The sequence below is a fragment of the Adelges cooleyi genome, unplaced genomic scaffold (genome assembly GCF_023614345.1).
Source record: "Adelges cooleyi isolate 19-005CV unplaced genomic scaffold, UGA_ACOO_1.1 ACOO_flye_CR_arks_rails_tigmint_CR_PRNA_23, whole genome shotgun sequence".
NCBI classification, from domain to species: Eukaryota; Metazoa; Arthropoda; class Insecta; order Hemiptera; family Adelgidae; genus Adelges; species Adelges cooleyi.
The window spans coordinates 16,230,179-16,256,718 of NW_026095893.1; the positions used below are offsets into that span (position 1 = coordinate 16,230,179).

General features: G+C 31.8%; 1 protein-coding gene and 1 long non-coding RNA gene across 2 annotated transcripts; both read right to left on the minus strand.

The window, feature by feature from the left end:
- Nucleotides 1–1,926: 1,926 nt before the first annotated feature.
- On the minus strand, nucleotides 1,927–3,341 carry LOC126835729 (uncharacterized). The gene is made up of 3 exons (XR_007685244.1): nucleotides 3,244–3,341; nucleotides 2,459–2,530; nucleotides 1,927–2,092 (listed from the first exon to the last, which is right to left on the minus strand). It is a non-coding gene; the product is annotated as an uncharacterized LOC126835729 (long non-coding RNA).
- A 9,169-nt stretch (nucleotides 3,342–12,510) lies between these two features.
- Nucleotides 12,511–14,683, minus strand: LOC126835728 (uncharacterized). The gene is made up of 4 exons (XM_050568495.1): nucleotides 14,580–14,683; nucleotides 13,804–13,875; nucleotides 13,277–13,460; nucleotides 12,511–12,941 (listed from the first exon to the last, which is right to left on the minus strand). Exons 2-4 carry the CDS (start codon nucleotides 13,864–13,866, stop codon nucleotides 12,649–12,651), a joined length of 540 nt encoding a protein of 179 aa, XP_050424452.1. The 5' UTR covers nucleotides 13,867–13,875; nucleotides 14,580–14,683; the 3' UTR covers nucleotides 12,511–12,648.
- Nucleotides 14,684–26,540: the final 11,857 nt, after the last annotated feature.

Consider the following 26,540-nt stretch of genomic DNA (forward strand, 5'->3'; position numbering starts at 1 on the left):
TTAATAGTTCAAACTCTAAATTAACATTTTTCGAAAAATTGCCTATACTTTACTCCTTAGAAATGGCCGGTGTGGCGTCCTCTTAAGTATCGCTATTTAGTGTCGTTTTCGGGCTGGAGGGACAAGGCTAAAATTTCCACGCTAAAATGTTCTTAAGTACTTAATTAAAGTCAGTTTAAACATTTTATTTTCATTTTTTACCGTATCAATACTAATTTTCAGATTTACTTTAGTGTGTTAAAATTTAAAACAAAGTTTTTTTAGTAAAAAATCTTAAAAAAACATATTTTAATATTGTTATTATAAATAGTGAATACTCTGCAATATCATAAAATAATTTGTTGTTATTGCTGTTATCGTTGTTTTAATTTTTTATTATTATTCTACTAGATGTTAAGTGTCATCCAATTCACATTTGCCTTTTTAAATAATGTCTATATTAATACTAAAATTAATATTGCACTTTTACTATAATTTTGCAATTTACTTCAAACCTATCACAATCCACTCGCCTGTTAACAGGAAACTTCAAGCGGGGTCTAGAGAAATATATGAACTGTAGTACTACCTTAGAAACGTAAGATGCTTTTTTAGAACCACAAAGTACAAATCTACCTTTTTTTTACTGTGTTGTGTAGATGGTCTCTGTATACAAGAATTTGCTTGTCTCGTTTTTACAAAAAAAAAAATCGACTAATTTATAATATAATTGTTCTATAATAACTAACATTACTGTTTTGCTATTAATTATTTTTCTTACTCAAAATTAATTTAACCTCGAATAGTTTTCGCGTCTTATTGTTATTGTTTTTTATCAACTCATATCCGTTTACTTTTGCAAGTGTACGTTCTATGCAACCTAGTCGAACTCCGAAGTTGTAGCCGGCTGTATTTTTCACTTTTTCGTGTAAGTAGTTTTACACTATATTTGTTCGGTTATGACAATATACCTATGTGGCGTAACGACGTATTGCCGGTTCCCCACTCTACTATGTTTTTTTTAGGTCACACATTTAATAGATATGCTCTAGATTGTGATTTTTGGTCAATATCAATATTGTAATAAATTCGTCTATACAACTACGTATAAAAAAAATGAACAAAATCTAAGATGCAAAAATTAAATAGTGTGCAACTTGACGTTTAATATCTCATATATGACAAAATAATAACATGTAATAAATACAATTATTTAAAGTTTATCTTTACATAAAATAAAAATATTGTTGATTAAAAACATAAATGTTGAATTTAGCCACTCTTTTTTTTCTTACTTTTCTCTTCTTTCTTAGCTGTTCTTTTTTTTTTCCCCCCTAAGTCCACTACAAATTTTTCGACGGCCTTTTGCATATCTTTTATAAGATCCTCTTTTTCATCTTTTCGGATTTCGTCCCACCTTGACCAATTGTGATCCAGTGATTCCTTATCAGGGACTACTTCATCTTCACCCATAGCCATGGATTGTATTGCGTTAGTTAATATAAGAGTCGCTTGGTCTATTTCGTCTTGTTGGCCGGTTAATATTAATCTTTGTGCAGCTAAAACCTGAACAAGAATGATTGGTTTCCATACAGGTCGTTCAGCTGTTGACAAATATTAAACAACATTTTTAAAACTATTGTACTACTGTATAACTTATAAGTAAACTGTGTCATCAAATAGAAATCGCTAGATTCAGGGCCCTATTTAAGATAGTAGGGTATCTTTAGTGTTTTTTAATAATATTCATTGAACGCATGCCATAAAATGCGCATCCGAAATTACTCATTAAATAAATATAGGTTTCCTAAAAACCAAAAAAACATAAAGCAGTGGTGTCCACAGAACGGAAATCTGATCACTTGAATAAAAATTAATCAATTTCCTTTTCCTATTTTTGAATAGACAAAAATAAACTGGAATAATGTTTTAGATACTCACAGGGTTCATCCTTTTTGAGATCTGAAAAACAGTTGTCTAAACGTGGAATATAAATATTTTTTTCCAGATTTTTTATAGCTTCCGAATCCTCCTCCTTCCCGGACGGTGCAACATTTGAGGAGGACCCCTTCTTTCGCTTTTCCCCGCTTCTCGGAGCCGCATCTAATGAAATCTGAATGACATACATACATTCATAGTATTAGTGTTATTAATATCATAGAGTTCTTGACGAATATCCTTAAATACCAGTTGTATTAAAGTATAACAGTTTTGCAGCTTCAGTGAAGATAGGTCTAAGAAAATGTATTATGAACTTATAGAGGCTCTGGGAATTACTGATTGAACAGTGTCTGATATATTAAAATACCTAAATGGTTTGCGTGCTAACAAAGACCTCTGTCATTAGTTACAGATACTAATATCATGAAAACGTAGTGAAAAAGTGTATGTTTCTTTAAAAACAAAACAATTACCAATTGTTTTATACATTCGAATAATATTCATATTTGTTATTTTTTATATGAAATCTATCACTTACGATGAAGCCAAAGAAAAAAATTGCAAATAACACGACACAACGATGACGCATGTTTGAGTTCATGGTAAATACCTGTAACAAAAAAAAAACCATTTATATTTATTATTTTTAATCGACAAACATACTTAATAATGGTGGAATGAAATAAAAATCCTGAGCAAATTATCGCAAATTTAACCATTTCCATAGAGTTCTTTTGATAAAATGACAAGGTACCAATATTCATGAAACATTTGAATTTTTTAATTATTGTAACTGACGCTACCTACCTACATTTTCCCAACTTTTTCATTACGTTGAATTTAATCACAGTAAAGATAACAGTGTTACCGACGGGGTGAAAATTACTATTTAATGGGAAGTTATTTTGCTACTGTTGTCAAACCGAATAAATATTGATCTTCAATCCAAATCTTTACAATGTCAGAACAAACGAAGAGATTGATGAAAATTAAAAATTCGAACCCTACCAATTTTTTTTCTACATATTTATGAAATTAAAAACATATTTTTCCATTTGAAAATACGAAGTCTATACTTATATACCTCTTTTACGCATAAGCGAGAAATGAGATTTCTAAGTATTGAAAAATATAGTTAAGTATGTAACTAAAGTATGGGAAAAAAATAATTTTCAAAATATATCATATTTTCCAAGAAAATGAGTGTCTTACATCAGATAAATCACAGTGTGTAAATGCTAACTTCAGAACAAAGGTTCTATAATGACAATACAAAAAAATATAAAAGCTTCATCGACGAAAATAGTTTTAAATATTACTTACTCCGTATTTGTTTGATAAACTTTATTGGACAAGTTATGTGTAAGTGACTCAAAATAACACTAAAGCAGTTTATGCTCGGTTTGACTTTATGTAGTCAGTTTGGCCACTTTCCTACACTCGCCGCATTTTCTTAAATTGCGTGTAATATTTTTTTTTGCAATATTGTGTTTACATAGGATAAACATACTTTATTCCAGATGTATAAGAACTTAACGGAAACCAATCAGGTTCTGTTGTAGGCGGTAAAATGGCTCTTCATTCCCCCCCCCATTCCTTGGCCCGGTTGTTCCAGTGCGGTTTTTATTCAAATCTGACACGCCTATAAATGTTTTGATATCGCACCCATTTTGCCGCGAGCCCAAAATCGAAAAAAATATATCCATTTTGATTAAACTAGAGACTAATGATAAATATCATTTAATTTTAAACCAGTTTTTTACAGTAAAAGGTATCGAGAACAAATTAAAAGTATTAAATATGTAAAATTGGATATGGTATAATTTTAAAAAGACTCGTCAGAAATTCAGCGCGATTTATAAAATGATACAATATGTATAAATTATTTGAATCGTTAGAAAGTGAGTTTTTTGTATTATTTCGCACATCGGCGCACTTGTTTAAATATTTCATCGATTTCAAAAGTAAACTGTCATTTAAAAGTAGGACTTTTTTTTAATTAAAATATTGTTGATCGAATTTTTTTGCCAGTATAGTACCTAACCGTTTGTAAAAAAAATGTGTACACATTTAAAAGACTGTAAACACTATTAAGATACCTACTCATATTAAACTTGCTTTATAATAATGTGTACCTAACGTCAAAAAACACAAGGTTTTCCTAAATTTCATGGCTTACCTGACTTGTTAAAGATTTTCTAAAATTATAAAAAAACGATCTATGCGAATCATTTTTGGTTTTTATTATACAATGATATTTCTAGGTCTATGTAATTTTTTCTTCTTTCTGCAAGATAATTTAGGGAGGGATTTTTGGAATCTCTCATCTAGCTACCTCCATATTAATTTAGATATGCATGCTAACATAATGTTATAACGAAATCAAAAAAGCCAGTACAGTGGGGTCGGGGCATAGTGGGGACGGAGAGGTCACAGGTCTACACATTTTATTATAACTGAAAGTGATAAAATCACTTTTAAATAAACGCTTCGATGCGAATTTGTGGATAGTATGTTCAAACCAGTTATAGCGGTTTAGAAGATATTTAAAATTTAATATTTAGTCTTGTGCAGGGTGGATACGATAAGGGTTGATTTCTGTCTATAAAAATGTTATATAGGCTGGGCTAGAAGGCTTAGTTGAGTCGCTCTAATAGTGAGGGTTGCATAGTTGTGCAGACCGCGGGCGAATTAGGCGACCCACCAGCCCCACATATGTAATTCCCAATACGATTCTCGAACCCTGACACCAAATGTAAAAAACTTTGTAAATTATATTTTATATTATCAAATAAATTGTTCTGAAAACCAAGTAGAGTTTATCATTGAACAAAAGAAGTAAGGTCCAACGGCAACAACCGGAGGACCGCTTCAACTGGCGCCCAACGAAAAGCTCGAACCAAGACCCGATAAGATGACAAGAAAGAAGAATAGCTTGAATAGGTCTGGAGTCGACATGGATATATCTAAGGAAGAAGTGTCCACTCGATTAGATCACTTGGAATTTATAAATACCGAGTTAGAGAAAGAAAATCGTGTTTTAAAAAAGGAAGTGCTCGAATTAAGACAGATGATTAATGATATACACGAAGAACTGAAACAAAATATAAACGATGCGGACACAAGCATAATATTAGAAAAAGCAAAGCGAGAATCAGAGATCAAACTTTTAAAAGATGAAATAGAGTCATTAAAAACAAAAACAGTGGAAGGAACCACTCCAAAATCCGGAGGACTGCTTCAAGGTAATGAAAATATTATGAGTGGAACATGGTGTCGTCCGCGAATATTGCTGTCTTGGAGTGTGCGGTTAGCGGTAGGTCGTTAATGTATAGTACATACAGTATTGGCGACAGACACGAACCCTGCGGTACACCAGCTTCGATGTGGCGGGATGTAGATATTTGGTCGGCTACACGGATATGGAATGTCCGCCCTGTTATGAATGATTTTATTAGTTTTATAATGTGTATCGGCAATTGTGTGTTTGTCTTTAGTTTGTAGATTAGCCCCTGATGCCATACGCGATCGAACGCTTTTTCTATGTCTAAAAATACTGCTGCGGTTCGCTTCTTATTGTTTCTATTGCTTTGGATGTCTTGAAGCAGTTGGACGAGCTGTGTGGTGGTGGAATGGCCTTCTCTGAACGCGTGTTGTTCTGGTCTCGGCTTGATGTGTTTTTTCAGATAAACGAGTATAATTTTTTCGAAGACTTTAGATATGGAGGTCAGAAGCGATATCGGTCTGTAGTTTTCCGGTTTTGAATGGTTTTTATTTGGTTTTGGGATCATTACTACTATGGCCTTTTTCCACATTGTTGGGAAATAGGCTGTTCGGATGCTTGCCGTGAATATGTAAGATAGCTGAGTTATTATGTTGTCCGGTAAGTTCCTTAAGGCCAAGTTTGATATATTGTCATGTCCAGGTGCTTTGCTAATTGGTAATTTGTTGATAATGGTTTTGATTTGTTTTGGTGAGATATAGTCAGTTATTTCGGTGCAGTCCCGATCCACTTCCGCTATCGTTTGAGTCACCTCCCGTATATCTTCTCCCGGGTTGTTTGTGAATTGGCTTGCCATTGTATCCGCGAATAGTTCTGCTTTCTCATCTGCTTCATATATTTTGACCCCTGTTGTTGTTTGTAGCGGAGTATCTGCAGGTTTTTTGTTCAGGAGGCGGCGGTTTAGTTGATAGAGTGATTTATTTTTGAAATTTAACGTTTCTGTGAAATTGTCCCATGCCTCTTGTCTATGTTCAGTTAGTAGTTTTTTGACATATTTGATTTGCGCGTTACACAGTTTTTTCGTGTTTGGGTCTCTCGTATTTTGCCACACTTTACGGAGTATTCTTTTTGTTTCAATTTCGAGTAATATTTCATCCGGAAGTTTTGGTTTTGATTTTGTTTGTTTAATTGTGAAGGAGGCGTTCTTTATTTCTTTTTGGATGGAATTGGTTAGTTGCTCGATTTTGCTGTCTACTTCGGCCGGTGTTTTAACTCGTTCGATTTTAGTTTTTCGTGCTAATTCCTCCTTAAATTTTGTCCAGTTGGTTTTTATTTTCTTTGTAGTTTTTGGTGGGTAATTTGAGAGTGGATTTCCTTTAATGTTTATTTGTATCGGGTTGTGGTCCGATGAGAGGTCATTGTGATTGGTTATTCTGTACTGGGCTGACTGGAGGTCCAATAGAACTATGTCTAAGACATATCTGGCTGGTGTTTTTTGTTATATGGGTAGTATGTCGGTGAGTCAGGACCAGCTATAGCGTACTTGTTTATCTCAGAGTGTCGTAACAGTTTTCTTCCCGCTGTGTTTGCTAACCGACTATTCCAGCTCGGATGTTTTGAATTTAGATCTCCTGCTATCAGGAAGGGTCCGTCGTGGTTGGTCAGCGTGTCCAGGTCGCTAACGTAGAGTATGGCAGTGGGACTTTTGTATGCGGCCGAAATTTGCGCTGTCTTATTGTTTATTTTAACCTGTATTGTTGTGGAGTCCATTTTAGTTTGTAGTATTACGTGTTGGTGGCTTATGCTTTTTCGGATAAGTATGGCTGTACCTCCAACGTTTGGTGCGTTTGTTACTTTCGGACGGTCGGTTCTGTATGTAAAATAGTTTGGGATTGTCAATTTGCGTTTTGGTCTGATACGGGTTTCTCCAAGTAAAATTAAGTCAATTTTGTTTTCATTGACAAATGCTGTGAGTTAGGTATTTTTTGTTCAATCCCGTTGCAATTCCATGATAGTATTTTTAGTTCATCCATCTTGAGTTGTTGGTATGGCGTTTAATATTTTCATGACTGTTGTTATGATAGCATCTTTAGATGCGGCGTCTTCACATTTTTGGGCTGTTGTCAGCAGGTCTTTTATTATTTTTAATATTACATTTGCTTGGATGACGGGTTCCGTTGGTGGGGTTGGTTTTGTGGCTTCGGCGTAGGTCATGGTTGTTGTGTGGGTCGCCGGTATCTGGAGTGGTTGTTGTACCAGTGGAGCTAGCGGTACCTGAGCTACTGGCGGTGTCTGTATGGCTAGTACTTGCTTGATGTGGGTTTGTTTCCGTAATATTGAACGGTCGGCCACGAGTTTTTGATTGGTTTGGTTTAGGACGGTCTTCGTGGGGGTGGCTTTGTTCGTTTCGGTGTAGTATGGGCAGCCCCGGTAGTTAGCCGTGTGCTGGCCCTTACAGTTACAGCATGTCGGTGGTTCTTCTTTGGTTTTTATACATTCCTTGCTTTGGTGGTCTCCTCCGCACTTAACGCACCTGGGAGGATGGCCACATTGTAAAGAGGAATGTCCGAAGCGTTGGCAGCCGAAGCACTGAGCTGGTCCCGATGTTTTGTAGGATTCTATGCTGACTCTGAGGTGAAAAATGTCGGTGACACTTTCACGTTTGCTGTTCTCTTCAGAGAAACCATATGAATAGGGATTCTTTTGCTGTTTTTGTAGAACGCTCTGACGAAGTTAGTTACGTAACCTGATGCGTTTAATACATCCTTAAGTTCGTCTTCGGTGACGTCTAGTGGAAGTCCTTTTATAACTATTTTGATGTTTTTGTCTTTCGGCAGAGCAAATGTGTGGTATGAAGCCTTGACTTTGTTATCTGACAAGTACAATTGTACTGTTCTGAATGAGTATTCGTCTGGGCAGTTGATTTGTATTTGGGATGGTGTTGAGGTGGTTTTTGCCGTGACCTGATCTAGGCCGGGTATTGCAAACATGTTCTTGGCGAGTGTGCGCCAGGGGCAGCTAGGTAGAGTTTGTACAAAAATTGGTGGAATACGTGAACTAGGTTTGCTTACCGGTTTATTATCAGGGTGAGTTGCATTGGATTTGCCAGATGAAGTCGACATAATTGATTCTCCGGAGGTAGATTCAGAATCTGATACTTCTGGAGTTGTATTGGTATTGTGGTTTGGACTCGGATGTTTTTGTGCGGTGTCACTTAACGGCACGGGTTTTTCCGAGGTTGAGACGGTTTTACGTTTGTCACTTATACCCGACGGCGGAATGTTTCTCTTCGCGGTCGTGTACGGCGAGTCACGTGGTGGAGGTGTTTTACGCTTTCTCCCACTGCGTGGTTTACCCATCGTGGTTAGCGGAACTGAGGTACAGATAACACTGTCCGTCGGCAGGGGCGAGCCCTGGCGAACGCGAGAAGCGTGCGACGGCGGTGGTTTAGTGTACGGATGCGTAGAGTCGGCGTGTGTCGTGGCAATGTCGGGGCGCGGCCCGACGACGACGGGATGTCGGTCTACTGGGTAGTGCTGCGGTAATGTGGATGCGCGGCTCCACGACAGCATAGGGTGCGAAAGATACTGCGGCAATAAGAGAGCGCGGTCCCTCAGCAGTTGGGTAGATGCGGCACTGTGGTAGCGAGACTTAGTCAGAGGACTTGTGATCGGTACGAGAGACGCAAGAAGAATGTGTGTTGTGTCGGTTGTTAAAATCGTCGCCGTATTTATGTGTTTTTTAATTACTGACTCCGCGCTCTGGTTGGTCGGCCAATCAGAGGCCTTTATTTTGTCTACTGTACGGTACGGCGCCACGATATACTTAATTTGTATGTGTTGGTTCTGAAAAGGACCGTTTATACAACTATTGGGCCGTTTCAACCTGTTGACTGTTGATTCACTCACACGTAGCAACCTAGAAACTGACTACGGCCAAAGTGTAAATTTACCCTGTTTTTGGGGTTATTCCTTAATAAAAAAAAATTTGACTACAGATTTTTGAGAACATTTTATATGTTATAGTTCCATTTTAGATCTACCTTCGGTCTAATTTTCAGGTCTAAATCTCAAAAACTTTGTTTGAAAAAGAGAAATAAAGAAAAAATTCAATCCCTTCTAAGGGAGAGGGTTAATGAAATTTTTTTGTTTTGTTAATGTTTTTTGGGTGTTTTTCTCGATTTTGATGGGGAAGGGGTGACTTTTTAAAAATTTTAACCCTGTAAAGTACCTTTCAGGTATGATTTCTGATCTATAAAGTTGCTACACGAAGAAATCGGTTCAGTGATTTACGGGATATCGCCGCGCGATACTTCGACAGTGACTTCGCCGCCATCGGCTGTTGGGCACGCGATCCTGGCTGTTCGCTCCGAGAAGTAGGACCAAAAGATGCACTGCAGGTACAGCGGCACCTCCCACTCTTGTAAGGCCCGCATGATGTGGCGCCAGCCAATCGAATTGAACGCGTTCTTCATGTCCAAGCTGACGGCCACACATACTTTACGCGCGTTGATCGCTGTCCGGACCTCATCCCGGAGCATACGCACAGCATCTTTCGTCGACTTCCACTTCCAGAAGCCGAACTGTCGATCGGAGAGTCCGCCTCTCTCATCCAGATGTTTCTCCAGCCGGCAGACCAGCAGGAGCTCCATCAATTTCCCCACGTCGTTCAAGAGCCATAAAGGACGGAGGGGTCCAGATAGAGTTAGCGTCATAAATTTATTTTATGTCAGACTTTCACTTCCATAAGATTTTTATTTTCATCCAACTTAAAACTTTGTTTTGTTTAAGTTTTAAAAAATAATAACGAGACAAAGGTGAGCGAAATCAGGTTACGTAATAATATTTTAAAAAAAAGTTACAGTCTACTTAAAGCATAACGGCTAAAACGTAAAAACATGGAACATGCCTTAGCTTGCTGGCTCCTGAATATTGATTATTTCTGATCTATAATCTTCTTGTGATTTTAGTTGATGATAATATAGTCTTAATTATATATTCTGGCCAAACGTTTGCATGAAAACGACGACTCGTTATTGTTTCGATGGCATACTTAAAAGGACTTCATACATACACCCGTTATTTTCTTCCAAAAAAAAATAGGATTTTTTTGACTTTTTAAAAAATGATATAGCGTTGGTTGTATTAGATATATCGAAACAATACAGAAGATTGAACATAGATAATTTTGTCATAAATAATATGTATGAATTTATTTCTTTAAATATGTATAAAAACTGAGAAAAATTAATCCGCGCAAAGCAGTTTTGATGGCAAAACAATTGTATTTGATCCTATAGAAATGACTGTGATAGTCTGACAAAAAAATGGCAATTAACAAAGTATCCTCATTACTGTATTAATAAACTTTAATAGTTCTAACTCTAAATTAACATTTTTCGAAAAATTGCCTATACTTTACTCCTTAGAAATGGCCGGTGTTGCGTCCTCTTAAGTATCGCTATTTAGTGTAACTATTTAGTGTCGTTTTCGGGCTGGAGGGCCAAGGCTAAAATTTCCACGCTAAAATGTTCTTAAGTACTTAATTAAAGTCAGTTTAAACATTTTATTTTTATTTTTACCGTATCAATACTAATTTTCAGATTTACTTTAGTGTGTTCAAATTTAAAACAAAGTTTTTTTGGTAAAAAATCTTAATAAACATATTTTAATATTGTCATTATAAATAGTAAATACTCTGCAATATCATAAAATAATTTGTTGTTATTGCTGTTACCGTTGTTTTAATTTTTTATTATTATTCTACTAGATGTTAAGTGTCATCCAATTCACATTTGCCTTTTTAAATAATGTCTATATTAATACTTAACTTAATATTGCACTTTTACTATAATTTTGCAATTTACTTCAAACCTATCACAATCCACTCGCCTGTTAACATGAAACTTCAAGCGGGGTCTGGAGAAATATATGAACTGTAGTCAGAGATGGGCAGAATTATTAATCCCGGATTACTGGATTATTTTTTAATTAATCCAAGTAATCCCGGGTTACGTTTATTAAAAATAATCCGTTGTTCCAATACATCGAAATTATGGATTACAAATAATCGAATACGGATTACAATTATTCCATCATGGATTAGAAGTAATCCAGTAATCCGTAATCCGTTATTCAACGGTAATCCGTTATTCAAAATGGCAATTAATTATTACAAATAATAATTAATTAGTATACTCTGCCTTAGTAGGTACTTTAACAAAGCTCAAGTTTATCTAGCTTAAACACTTTTTTTGTCAATTTGTTAAATTTTTTATATAAATAATTTTGTTATTATTGTTTAATTTTATAATCTGAAATGGTATGATATCATACCATAATCAAGTTAACATTTAATATTTAAAATTTTGAAATCTTTAGACTTATGTATGCAGAAATCGGCTCAGTGGTTTAGTTTTACTCCTAGTAAAAATAAAACACATTATTGTAAAAACAATACCTCCCAGCTCTGCATAAAAGAAAAAAAATATTTAAATACATTTTAATTTAAAAATATATTATTTAAGTACAATGTTTTGGATTACTAGAATGAAAAAAAAACAGTAATCTTTAAATTTGGGTTATTGGAATAAAACAAAAATCCTAAGTTAATAATGTAATCCGTATACTAGGGATTACTGGATTAATAATGTAATCCGTAATCCGTTAACTAAGGATTACTGGATTAAATTTAATTCTTAATCCAAAAATGTAGGATTACTGAAATAAATGTAGTCCAGTTTTTTTATTAATCGTGGATTACGAGTAATCCGTAATCCGTCTGTAATCGATTACGGATTGTATCCATTTTGCCCATCTCTGACTGTAGTACTAAAAGTGCCAATGTTATTGTTTCTATAAACAATAACGTACACCTTAGAAACGTAAGATGCTTTTTTAGAATCACAAAGTACAAGTCTACCTTTTTTTTACTGTGTTGCGTAGATGGGAACTATATACAAGTATTTGCTTGTCTAGTTTTTACGAAAAAAATAATCGACTAATTTATAATATATATATAATTGTTCTATAATAACTAACAGTACTGTTTTAGCGTCTCATTGTTATTGTTTTTCATCTACTCTTATCCGTTTACTTATGCAAGTGTACGTTCTATGCAACCTAGTCTAACTCCAAAGTTGTAGCCGGCTGTATTTTTCACTTTTTCGTGTAAGTGGTTTTTCACTATCTTTGTTCGGTTATGACAATATACCCATGTGGCGTAACGACACTTTTTTTAGGTCACACATTTAATAGATATGCTCTAGATTATGATTTTTGGTATATCAATATAGTAATTCGTCTATAAAACTACGTATGAAAAAAAAATGAACAAAATCTAAAATGCAAAAGTTAAATAGTGTGCAACTTGACGTTTAATATCTCATATATGACAAAATAATAACATGTAATAAATACAATTATTTAAAGTTTATCTTAAATACTGTTGATTAAAAACATAAATTTTGAATTTATCCACTTTTTTTCTTATTTTTCTCTTCTTTCTTATCTTTTCTTTCTGTTTCCTCCTAAGTCCCTTACAAAATTTCCGATGGCATTATTCATGTAAACTATAAGTTTCTCTTTTTCATCTTTTCGGATTTCGTCCCACCTTGACCAATTGTGATCCAGTGATTCCTTATCAGTGTATACTTCATCTTCACCCATAGCCATAGATTGTATTGCCATACTTAATATTAGAGTCGCTTGGTCTATTTCGTCTTGTTGGCCGGTTAATATTAATCTTTGTGCAGCTAAAACCTTAACAAGAATGATTGGTTTCCATACAGGTCGTTCAGCTGTTCACAAATATTAAACAACATTTTTAAAACTGTTGTACTACTGTATAACTTATAAGTAAACTGTGTCATCAAATAGAAATCGCTAGATTCAGGGCCCTATTTAAGATAGTAGGGTATCGTTTTTTAATAATATGCATTGAACGCACGAATGAAATGTGCCATAAAATGCTCATCCGAAATTACTCATATAAATATAGGTTTCCTAAAAACCAAAAAAAAACAGAAAGCAGTGGAGTCCACAGAACGGAAATCTGATCACTTGAATAAAAATTGATCAATTTCCTATTTTCGATTAGACAAAAATAAACCGAAATAATGTTTTAGATACTCACAGGGTTCATTAATTTTGTTATCTGAAAAACAGTTGTATAAACGTGGATATAAAATATTTTTTTCCAAATTCTTTATAGCCTTCGAATCCTCCTCTTTCTCGGACGTTGCAGCATTTGAAGAGGACCCCTCTTTTCGCTTTTCCGCGCTTTTCGGAGCCGGCTTCGGGGACGCATCTAACGAAATCTGAATGACATACATACATTCATAGTATTAGTGTTATTAGTAGTATCATAGAGTTCTTGACAACTATTCTGAAATATCAGTTGTATTAAAGTATAACAGTTTTGCAGCTTCAGCGAAGATAGGTCAAAGAAAATTTGTTATGAACTTATAGAGGCTGTGGGAATTGCCCAGTGACTGATATATTATGACTTAAATGACTGCAGTCATTAGTTACAGCTGATACTAATACTATTAAAACCTAGTGAAAAAATGTATGTTTCTTTAACACAAAACAATTACCAATAGTTTAATACATTCGAATAATATTCATATTTGTTATGTTTTAATGGAATCTATCACTTACAATGAGGCCAAAGAAAAAAATTGCAAATAACACGACACAACGATGACGCATGTTTGAGTTCATGGTAAATACCTGTAACAAAAAAGAAACCATTTATATTTATTATTTTTAATCGACAAACATACTTAATAATGGTGGTATGAAATAAAAATCCTGAGCAAGTATCGCAAATTTAACCATTTCCATAGAGTTTTTTTAATAAAATGACAGGGTACCAATATTTATCAAACATTGATTTTTTAATTCTTGTAATTACCCACCTACATTTTCCCAATTTTTTCGTTACGTTGAATTTAATCACAATAAAGATAACAGTGTTACCGACGGGGTGAAAATTACTATTTAATGGGAAGTTATTTTGCTACTGTTGTCAAACCGAATAAATATTGATCTTCAATCCAAATATTTACAATGTCAGAACAAACGAAGAGATTGATGAAAATTAAAAATTCGAACCCTACCAATTTTTTTCTACATATTTATGAAATTAAAAACATTTTTTTCCATTTGAAAATACGAAGTCTATACTTATATATCTCTTTTACGCATAAACGAGAAATGAGATTTCTAAGTATTGGAAAATATAGTTAAGTATGTAACTAAAGTATGGGAAAAAAATAATTTTCAAAATATATCATATTTTCCAAGAAAATGAGTGTCTTACATCAGATAAATCACAGTGTGTAAATGTTAACTTCAGAACAAAGGTTCTATAATGACAATACAAAAAAATATAAAAGCTTCATCGACGAAAAATAGTTTTAAATATTACTTACTCCGTATTTGTTTGATAAACTTTATTGGACAAGTTATGTGTAAGTGACTCAAAATAACACTAAAGCAGTTTATGTTCGGTTTGACTTTATGTAGTCAGTTTGGCCACTTTCCTACACTCGCCGCATTTTCTTAAATTGCGTGTAATATTTTTTTTTGCAATATTGTGTTTACATAGGATAAACATACTTTATTCCAGATGTATAAGAACTTAACGGAAACCAATCAGGTTCTGTTGTAGGCGGTAAAATGGCTCTTCATTTCCCCCCCCCCTTCCTTGGTCCGGTTGTTCCAATGCGGTTTTTATTCAAATCTGACACGCCTATAAATGTTTTGATATCGCACCCATTTTGCCGCGAGCCCAAAATCGAAAAAAATATATCAATTTTGATTAAACTAGAGACTAATGATAAATAACATTTAATTTTAAACCAGTTTTTTACAGTAAAAGGTATCGAGAACAAATTAAAAGTATTAAATATGTAAAATTGGATATGGTATAATTTTAAAAAGACTCGTCAGAAATTCAGCGCGATTTATAAAATGATACAATATGTATAAATTATTTGAATCGTTAGAAAGTGAGTTTTTTGTATTATTTCGCATTGTATTGGATAAATTCAACATTTATGTTTTTAATCAACAATATTTTTATTTTATATAAAGATAAACTTTAAATAACTGTAGTTATGTTTTAAGTTGTAATACAAAAACAGAAAAATAATGTGCGCGTGTATTGTTTGAATAATCACATATTTTTATAATAACCAAAAAATATGAAGGTTACCTATGTACGAATTTGTCGGTTTGAAAAAAAAAAAGCAACAGATAATTTTTTACCAGTATATATTTTATAAAAGCGATACCAAATTATCTGCTTCAATATACTTTATAGAAATGCTTCTTGATAGGATTTTAACGAATAAACATGTTTTTACTGAACACCACAAACATATTGAAAAACCGTGTAAAAAAAAAAAATCGAAATGTAAAATATTTTGGTGGCTTAGTTTTGACTGCATTTGGTTTTATCAAATAAAATAAAACTCAATTAAAAATATGCTAAAGTTAAGTTACGCCTGTATAAAGTATTGTTGTTCCTGGAACGAACTGTTTGTACGATTTGGAATCATATACTTTGCTTTATACATTAAAAAAAATGTTGCCCAATCAACCGCAGATTTTGAGTACGTAGTGATCTGAATTATGAGCATAAAAAGCATCGAGGGCAAAATTAAAATGGTTAAAAAGATTTGGTTCATTCGTTTTATAATAAAAAAAAATAAGACATTATTAGTGAAATGTTTGTGTTACATAAGATTATAGCTGTTTAGAACTCAAATAATAACAATTGAATAACATGCCAATTGGCAACAATAATGACAAAATATATTTGTTAAAAAACCATCATATACCTAAGAATCGAAAAATTGTGTTAAAATGTTTGTAAAAAAATTTTGAATTTATTGAAATAGACATTTTCACCTTCTTTTTGGTTTAAGCTATAGCTGTAGTGGGAACTAAAAGTAATGTAATGTGTAACCAAATATGAGTAAAGTAAGAATAATAAGTAATAATTTTTAAAAGGTTAGGAGTTAATGCAGTTTGAACAAAATCTACGGAAACAAATGTTATAATATATATTATAGAGACACAAAAAATTCAATATTTGAAATATACTGTTCTAGTAACTCTTAAAATAAAAAACTGAAAAAAAATTCAATGTATTATACAATCAATAACAATGGTTAAGAGAGAAAAATATTTTAACTAACCTAACCAAAATGTATGAAAATAATAGACATAAAAGTATTTGTGAACAATAGTCAATTAAAGCACCTACGTCAAATAGTGAACAGTGTGTCTAGAAATGCGAGAAATATTGTAAAAACTCAATTTACACATTAGACTTCTTATATAAAAATGAACTAAAAATATACATTTAAAGAGTCATTTACATTTATGCTTGATTGACAGCTGTTTGTGACGGCCTTTTTTCTAAGTATTCAGCCAGTTCGACGTAAATTCATAACATATAACCACATTTTTAAAATGTATTATCTTATGAGTCACCTTGAAATATTTAAGAAATTAATTCAAAATAATGTTTAAATAATGCAAAAATTGTGCATATCTTATAATATATACATATATAAGCATCGAATCGTTTATTTGATAACGATTGTATCATTTTCGGTTAAAAAAAAATCCTATAGACCCGTGATCTCCCCCGTCCCACTATGCCCCAAACTCACAGTACTGGCGTTTTTTAAGCCTTAAAGTTTAACTACATTAACACCTGAATATACATAGACAAGAGTATGCTTCTATTGTAAATATTCGAAGGTTACATTATATGTCAATAACCACAAAACAGATAATATCGACGAATATTTGTAAAAAAAAAAAATATTAAATTTTAACAAAACAAAGTATGCGAGTTACCGACAATGGCTAAATTTTTTAACATGATAATATGGGATTCCAATATTTTCTTTAAAACAGCATTGAACTGAAGAGGATAAGATAACTACAAAAATAATTATAACTGAATATGAAATTGATAAAGTCATTTTAAAAAATATGCTTTAATCTCCAGAAGTACAAATAACAACAAAATCATTGTAATGACAATTATGTGCTTAAAATAGTATTAAGGCGGATACGATTATAGTTGGTTATCAATTAATAATCATTTGTTGCCGCTGTTTCTCATAAATTGTAATTAACAACATAATGAAACTATTTTGCAAACACCTATTGACTGTTGATTCAATCTCGCAGAGCAACCTAGAAATTAATTAATATGATTAAAATTTGATTTCCCATTTAATTTGGGTTTTATTGAATATATCAAAATGTTGACAACAGCTTTTTGTGACCCGTAACCCTATTGGTTTTTATCACTTGAATTACAAATGTTGCACTATTATTACCTATTCTAACCACTTAAGATGCAGGCAGAGGTGTGATAATTAAATACTGTGCTGTGACTATATTAAAATCTGTAGGTAAAATCAGCAAATACTTTGTTTATGATAGCTATACTAAGCATAAGAATAAAACAAATTTTATAGGTTGTTTTGTATCTATATTATAGTTACAACGGGTACATTGAAACACCAACCTATACTTTATTAAGAAAAAGAAAATGCCGTGTGATCATAAGTTTTAATCTGAAAAAAAACCATTGTGGTGCAATGCGTCAAACCTGCTGTGAGAGGTAAACTCAGTAAAATGTGATTTCTTTACCTACTCCTACGCGACTCAAAGCATGTGCTGTGATATTTAATAGCTAAATAACCTAGAAAAAACTAAAGATAGCTCGGTATTATTATAACTCCTCATTAACTTTGATTGTTGTTTACATTTGAAGCAGTTTTAATCATTAGATACATTCAGTCCGTAGTTTTAAATGATAACGTCAAAAATAACTATATATATTTATTTGTCATTGTCGCTAATAAAAATGTATGAAATTAATACATAAGCAGTATCAAAGTTCTTACATAAAATACCAACTACAATGGTGGATACAAATATGTATATATTTATACTTTGTGTTTGTCAATTGTTTAGATTTTTCTTAATAATATGATTCTAAATGTTTGGTATATCGTTAAATTTTAAAGAAATTAATTGGAAAAGATCACAGAACATATGACTTAGATATCCATCTCGTATGATTGTGTTCTTCTAAAACAATATCTGTAAAAATGGCATAATAAATTGAGGCATTCTCTGCAATATATTAGGTGTACTTATCAATAAGTCGTGTACAGTAATCAGTATACACCCTTAGTTTACTAGTAGACAGTTATCTAGTTGATAACCGTGGTTTACAGATCGCCTAAGATCGTCAAGTATTACCATACAGTTATATTTTTAACATCGATATGTTTTATTGCTGGGGATCATTTCAAACATTTTCTACCCGTTTGATATATGTCTTTAAGGATTTTGGACGTTGAATCCGAATGTGTTATCAGATATTCTGTTGAAAACATTTATATATGTAACCTTGCAAGTAAGATGCCGCAAAGACACTGTACTGGCGTTTTTTTAAGTTTAAGAGTTTAACTATAACACACCTGAATATACGTAGACAAAACTATGTGTGTTTTGTAAATATTCGAAGGTTACATTAAAATACGTCAATAACCACAAAACAGGTAATATTTACAAGAAAAATTTTAAATTTTAGAAAAACAATGTATACAAAAGCTACAGACAATGACTACAAATATTAAAATGAACACAATACGACCATTTTTTTAACCAAGAGAAAAAATCGAACTAACTTGATATGGAATTACATTTTTTTATTTTTGAAAACCTATGTTTGCAAATACTCTTTTTTGTATTCAATTTATTTAAAATTGAAACAACATTAAACTGATAAAACTTTAATTAATAAACTCGAAAATTGCATATTTTTAAAAATATATTTCCGAAATCTATTAAAATACAGAATAGAAGAAATATTGTATTTGTATTTATAAAAAAAAAACAGTAAAATAAGATTGGATCAAGCCTATTGGAACGGGGGATCTAATTAAAAAACGTTTAAAAAACAAAGTTTTTGGTTGTCGGTTATTTTTACAAGTATTTTTTATAATCTTGGAACTAAATCAATTATGTATTTACTTAACATTTATTAAATAATGCTGATTAATTAAATTATTATAACTAAAAATTAATTGGTGCAGATTAACGGTATAGTTTAATCGCCATAATTGTTATATGTTTTATGGACATGATTACACTATAAATATGTATCTTTAATAGTAAAAATGATATAAATAAAAAATAAAATAGTTAATAAGTTTCAATAATAACTTAAGGCTAATAAAGAACAGCAAGTAAACAAATTTAACGGTCGTTTCATGCGAACAGCCTAAAATGTTTTTCATTGTTAAACTGCTAGAACCTAAATAATTACTAATGTAAACTTTAGAAATGTTACTGAATATAAATTTAGATATTTTGTTGAAATGACATTGAATTCTCGCAATCGTTTGACATATTTCGAAAACTTGTATTATGATGAGATAAAAAGCGAAATCAAATGGTGGTTAATAAATTATTTTGATTCTGTGTACTGCATTAGTATTTCTATAGCTTTTACATTTTCGCATTTCCTTCCGTGTTAAAATGGTATCATGTTTTCCTATTCAGCTTATGCGAGTTACTTAATTTTAACATGTCATATTATTCAGTTGTACAGCAAACATGGCGTTTATATTGCAACACTTACATTTTACCTTCTACTGAAATTCAAAAAATTTAAATACTTATTCGTTGTTCATTCACATTCGCTCTGAATACTTCTAAGCATTGTAAAAATCTAGGAAAACTTTTTACTAAATCTTGCCTTTAAGATGTAAAATTTGATACAAACAGTGTTTTTAAAATTTTAAACACCTATATCAATTTTATTTGACATCCGGATAATTTCGGTTATCGAAATAGATTAGATTAAATACAAATTTTGTAATAAATAAAAATGATTAATTGTTCATACATTTAAATATTGATTAATTGTTAATAGTTAATATTATGTTTAAAGCTATCTAGTCAGTTATTAATATTATTCGGGTAGTGGATTTACATGATAAGCCAACAATTTAGGATGTATTCAAGATATTAAATTTAGCTTTAGCCCTCAAGTCATAATTTAACGAAAGACGGGCAATGCTCTACAGCTTAATAAATAAGTGGTATGAAGCCGTGTCGGGCAAAATAGTTATCTAGATAAAAAGTTCTTATAACGAATAAAATATAAAAAATATTCGCTGTTTTTGAATAAATGCAAACCTATTAAATTATTTTTTTATCTTTTATTTGTTATTGATTTTGTTTTGTCTGTAATTATCTTTAAACCCGCTGGATTAGTTTACTTGATCAGCAATTTTATCAAGCATTAATAATTGTGTCTAGTTTACGCTTTGGGGAGGGGAACGTAAAATTTGAAACGTTCACTTCTTCACTCATAAAAATATAGGCCCCAAAAAAAAAAAAATAAATAAATAATTGCAAATTTGTTTTCTTTAAATTGTATTCGATATAAATTCGTGAAAAACGGTCTGATCGCGTGGACATTTTAATTGAGCATTATTAATATCAGTTTTAAATGTGCTGAATTCTTACTATTTCTAAATTCGCATCAAAGTGTTTGATTGTGATGAAATCACATTCAGATTAAACAATTTTAAACTGTACTACGATATACTGTGCACATGTGTTATTCAACTAATAACATGTTTTTATAATAAACTAAACAAATATGAATTTTAATTTTTTATCTTTGAATACATAATTAAATACTTTATTATTTGAATACATAATTAAATTAATGTCTGTGCTCTAGATTGTATTTTTAACTTCAAAACTAATGTTTTTTTTTGTCTGTATCTAACTTAAAAACCGCTAGGTTAATTTATTTGATCAACATGTCTATCAATCAGTAACAATTATTGTCTAGTAAGTGCTTTGTGGTGCTAGTAAAGAGTAATAATAGAGTATACATTTATTGTTAATTATTATTCTTATTATTTATTATGTCTCCTAGAAGAAGTACAAATGTTTTCTTTATTACGCTTTTTTATGTATAGTAGGTACAGGACTAAAGTCTGAAAACAAATATTAAAAGAACATCTGCTGTGAGTCTATTACAATAACAAGTTTTTCAGAAATCGTAGTCTATTTGAACAGTTATGGCCCAATAATGTATCATAAAAAAAAATAGCAAACAGAAAACAACTGAATATTTTACTCTACAATGTATATACCTTATAAACTAAACAGCAAGCTCTATGAAAAAAACAAAACTTGTTTATATGATTCACACCTAGAATATAAAAAAGCTAGTACTGTGTGGTCGGGTCATAGTAGGCGGAGCATAATGGAAACAAAGAGGTCACAACTATTCAAGAATACCTAAGTGATAAAAACACTTTCAAATAAACTTTTTTATTCGAATCTGTGGACACTGCACCTCACTTAAGTACTTTCTTACTGTACGGATTTATACTGTGCTTGGTTTGGACTGACCGGTTTGAACTTACTATCGACGGATTCGCATCGAAATGATTTTTGAAAGTGATGAACCTAATAATTTTAATCTGTCTTTGTATATATTCAACTAACATTTTAATTCTAATTAAAAATTCGGTATTGTACAAAACCCGTCGACACGTTTTGTATCGTTTAATAATGTAGACAAATATGACAATATGATTTTTTTTATAAAAACAAGCTTTGACTATAGATTTTTTTACGCATGTTATAGGTATATGTTAGACCTATCTTCAGACTAATTTCCAGCTCTTAAATTTTAATATTGCACCTAAAAAAATAAACAAAAACTCTATAGCCAGCGGCAGGGGTTTCGCTAACATAATATAGCAAATCAATGTTGACAAATTAAAAACCAGTAAACAAAGATAGAATAAAAAGAAATTTGTACTTGAAATGAAAAAATATTCGTCGAATAATTTGTTCATCAATTAAAATTAAATACATGTTTAGTAAAGATCATTTTATTACATAGATATAATGCCCAACATTGGTAAGGAGTACAAACTTGTTTTTGTCCTCTGTTTAAAAATATTGACACTACTTGAGATTGCTCGAGATCAGTGTTGTATTTTAGCACTTATTCTAGATTAAATATAAAAATAATAGTTTGTATACTCAGAATATCACGCGTGAAAGAATCTGTTTTCCTTTTTGGACACAATGTTCATTTTCTAAAACGCACTGTCGCATTATCACATGATACTGATGCGGATTGCTGTGCTTTAAATTTACGGCGACTTTCTCCCTTGTTCTACCTCGTGACATGGTATTAGGGCCAAAAACCAAAGGAAAGAAATCCTGAATGACTCCTTTCGCTTAAACGTGATTTTTCACTTCCTAATGACCCGTGCGCTATATAAGCCGTTTCTTTTTTGAGACTTGTGTCTGTTTTTCTTTTTTTTTATACAGTATACAAGTATCCAAATATAACACAGCCTCTATGAAATTCGAAACAGACGAATTTACAAACATGTATATAGGTAAACGAAAAACCGCCCACGTCGATTGACTGATAATGTTGTGTATAGTATTTATTATGTCGCTTTTTTTCAGTAATAAATCACACCCGACTGTGAATCCAAGTTTAAATATATAATTTTTATTGTTTTATCCGTCGAGGTTTTATTGACTCGGTTTGACGGACAATTCCAATTGATATAATTCATTCAGCGGACAAGCCACCGTGTGTGTAGGTATATCGCGTATGCGTCACACGCCTCTGCCCTTCCGGTTAGGCGAATTCTCCCTTGGCGCGTTAGATTGCTTATGGGTTTCTCTGGACGGTACGGTCCAACAAAATGGGCTGATTGAATTTAATAATTTTTGGATAGCCCGTGTGAAACATATTCCGGAAATATGCCTACTGACGATTTTATTCGTTGTAAACAAATAAAATAAAACACATTTGGTCGATATATACGGCGCTGTATCTAGATACTAAGAAATATAATAATAATATCGCAACGGTTTTTCATTTTTCCTCTCCATAAAATATGAAAATATATACATGGTTTTAGTGTTTATATACGAATATGCAATACATTTAAAATGCAAATATAGGCGCTTTTCGGCTTCTCGACATCACATAAGCCACCTCGCAAGAAGTATCGAGACGATAAATCTACTTGCATGATGTGTACGCATTGTTTTCTTTCTGAGTCGGCAACTAACTGACTGGTAAGGCGTTGCACTACACTACTAATGTGTACAATAACAGCTATAGTTACTGCTGTCGTTTTTTGTGACAGTCTTATACCGTTAGCTTTTAAGTGATATGGAGCACACCAACAACAATGGTAGAAGGTATATTTATAAAAAAAATACTAAGTTTTGTTTCAAACCACTGTTGGCCGTCAGTAAGTGGCAATTTTAAAATGTCTTGTTCGCCAACTTAGAGCGAGATTACTGCTTAACGATTTAACTTTCCAACTCACCGAGTCTTTTCTTTTTATTACTTTTTATTAGTTCTCCCCTCGTTCGTTTAAATCTCGTTTTTTTTTTTTACTATCGAAATCGTGAACATTGTCTTTCAATTAATACATCCCTGAGAGTGTATTTAATTATCTAAAGCGATATTTAATTATTGTATTTGCTTAAATTCTAGTTCCCCGTTGAGAGAAAAAATCCCAATTGTTAAAATACGCAACAAAAAAATAACGAAAAAACCTTACAAGTAATGATCAGAAATCAATATATTATTTTATAGATAGTACAATTACCTATTAAGTAATAAGTATACTGTGGAATTATGTTCCTGAACAGCGCAAACTCTCACGGTGTCTCACATTAAGACCCAACTAATATTCAAAAGAAACTTCCCGATGGTAAGTAAATTTACTTTGCCGGGAACTTCACCCAATAATGTAGTTTTCATAAAGTCATGCTTTTAGGGTGTCAATGATCAACAGCAAGTCAACAACTACTCGTATATACCAGCTGTACAAGGAATATAGCGAGAATCTTGTCCTTTCGATAATAAACTCTTTTGATAAGATGTACTAATTACTAAATAGTTTTGCTATAATATTATATCTACTTATATATGGCTCATGTTTTTGTGAGTTACAGGTGTCGAATTAGATTTAAAATATTATCATACTAAAGAGTATTGAACACTACCAGAATAAAAACAATTAAGTAAAATTTCAATTTCTATGGCTGAATCCTACTGTTACATGAAAAAAAGGATTTTAAAATGGTATGTTTAAAAAGTATTTTGTTTAGGAAGAATATCAAAAAATAAAAAGAACCTTTTTTGTTTTAAAAAAAAACAGACACCTAAGGTATAAACTTTTATTTTTATGGAATATCATATTTTACACTTAATTTCTTTTGTCTGAAGGAAAAGAATATTCTTACAGAGAATGAAGACATTGAACATCTAAAACACAGATTACATTTACCATATAAATAGTTCAAAAATTGAAAGCAATATTATATCATCTTTTACAGTTTTCATTAGTCTCCAAAATGTCCATTAGGTTAACTAATTCAAATATTTAAACGGCTATGAAAATGAAATTAAGTAAGGTTAAGATGGTTCAAAATTATTTGCATGGACTTCAATAGTAGGTTACTTGTTTTTATAGTGCGTTACAGTTTGTACAAGTTATTTCTATTAGCTCTTATTGCTTTCGTGTTTAATTAACTGTAAATGAAAAGGCAGTCGGATCTTTGTAGGTAGTTAAGTTTCAGGATCTAAGCTTCTCTAATTTTAGTCAAACCTGATATCATGTGTAAGATCCAAATTACTTTTGAAGATTATTTATAAAACTCAAGACAGGGGTAATTAGATAAATTATTATCTCAATGAATCTGTTCCTTAACTATTCAGTGTATGAAACCTACAGTATCTTAGATTCAACGAAAGCTGTGTTTGCAGTTGGAAGCTACTAATGCTAATTTGATTATATATAGCTGAGTTAACGTAGCTGGTAGCACAATATAGACACATTATACTAACGCAACGTGCAATGCATGTGAAGTGATTGGGTAACAAATGGTCAGCTTGAGTCATCTTTATGTATCTTTGTGTATGCTTATGTAAAATTATAACTAAAGAAACACACAATATGTCAGTTGAATGTCACTATTCTGTTATTGTAAAATATATTTATTACACATAACATTGTGATTACAAAATGTTGACGAGACGTTAAACGGTAGTATATAATATAATAATAATAACAATAATCAATTGAATTCGTGCTAAAAAAAACAACTGCTGGGTTGTGCAAGCGAAAAAAAAGTAGAGCGTTTCCAAATTTAAGAACTACAACTTGAAAAATATACAGTTTATTTCGATTTTAAAAGTTTATACAGTAACTAAACTTAACAAACGTGTACCGATTTTCATAACTGTCGGTTTCAATTAAATCTAATTCGAGATTGTAAAATCACTATCGATTACCATTTTATAAAAAATATTTAGTCGGATATAAATAAAAATCCTTTAAATACGTTGTCTTATAAATATTTTTGTCAGATAATCGTATACGTTCAATAAATCTTCAAAAATAACATTTTTTATCCCTATTTCACCGGGCTTTTTTAGATTACCAGAATATTTTGTTGATACTGATTTATCAACTAAACCAGATATTTGGGTAATCATCATCTAAAAAGTAGGTCTTTGTTTATTGATAAATACTGCAATTCGATATCGGTTTAAGAAATAATCTAAGTTTTCTTTTTTTTTTAATTTATTACAAGAAAACACATTATGCTACCAAAATAAAACATAGTAGGCTCCGGAAGTTTATTCATGAATACCAAGGCGTTTGTAATGTGTTTCATCGTCGACGTTGACCCTTTCATTCGGATATAGTTCTTTATTCGACTGCGTAGCTTTTGCCAAATTAATGTCGGCCAAAGTGTACTGGCTAAGTGCAAAACTGTAGTGTAGATAAGGCTTGCCGAAAATCACGTTAAAATATGTAATTAGTAAATGTCAGAATGTACTGGTCAAAGTTAAACTTTAACTTCCCTTGGCCGATGCGGAACACTTAGCGTGGAACGCAAAGTGTTAAGCAACAAGGATGTTGTACGGCAATACTTCACCTATATAAGTGTAACTAACTACTGTAATAAATATTTAATCACAACCAAGTTTAATAATGAAATTATGTTATCACAGTCGCAAACTTTTACATTAATGCTAATGTATATCGATTTTGAAAAACAACTCTAAAATCTTTAAAAAAAAAAAAACCCTATTAATTCAAACAGTTCCGCCAGGTCGTTTTCACCACAAAACATGTTATCCAATGATAAATTTCAATGATCGATTTGCCTATAGTAATTATTACAAACAGGTGACACTAAACAAATTTTAATACTTCACTGCAACTACTTAAAGTATCAACAAAAAAAACAACACAACA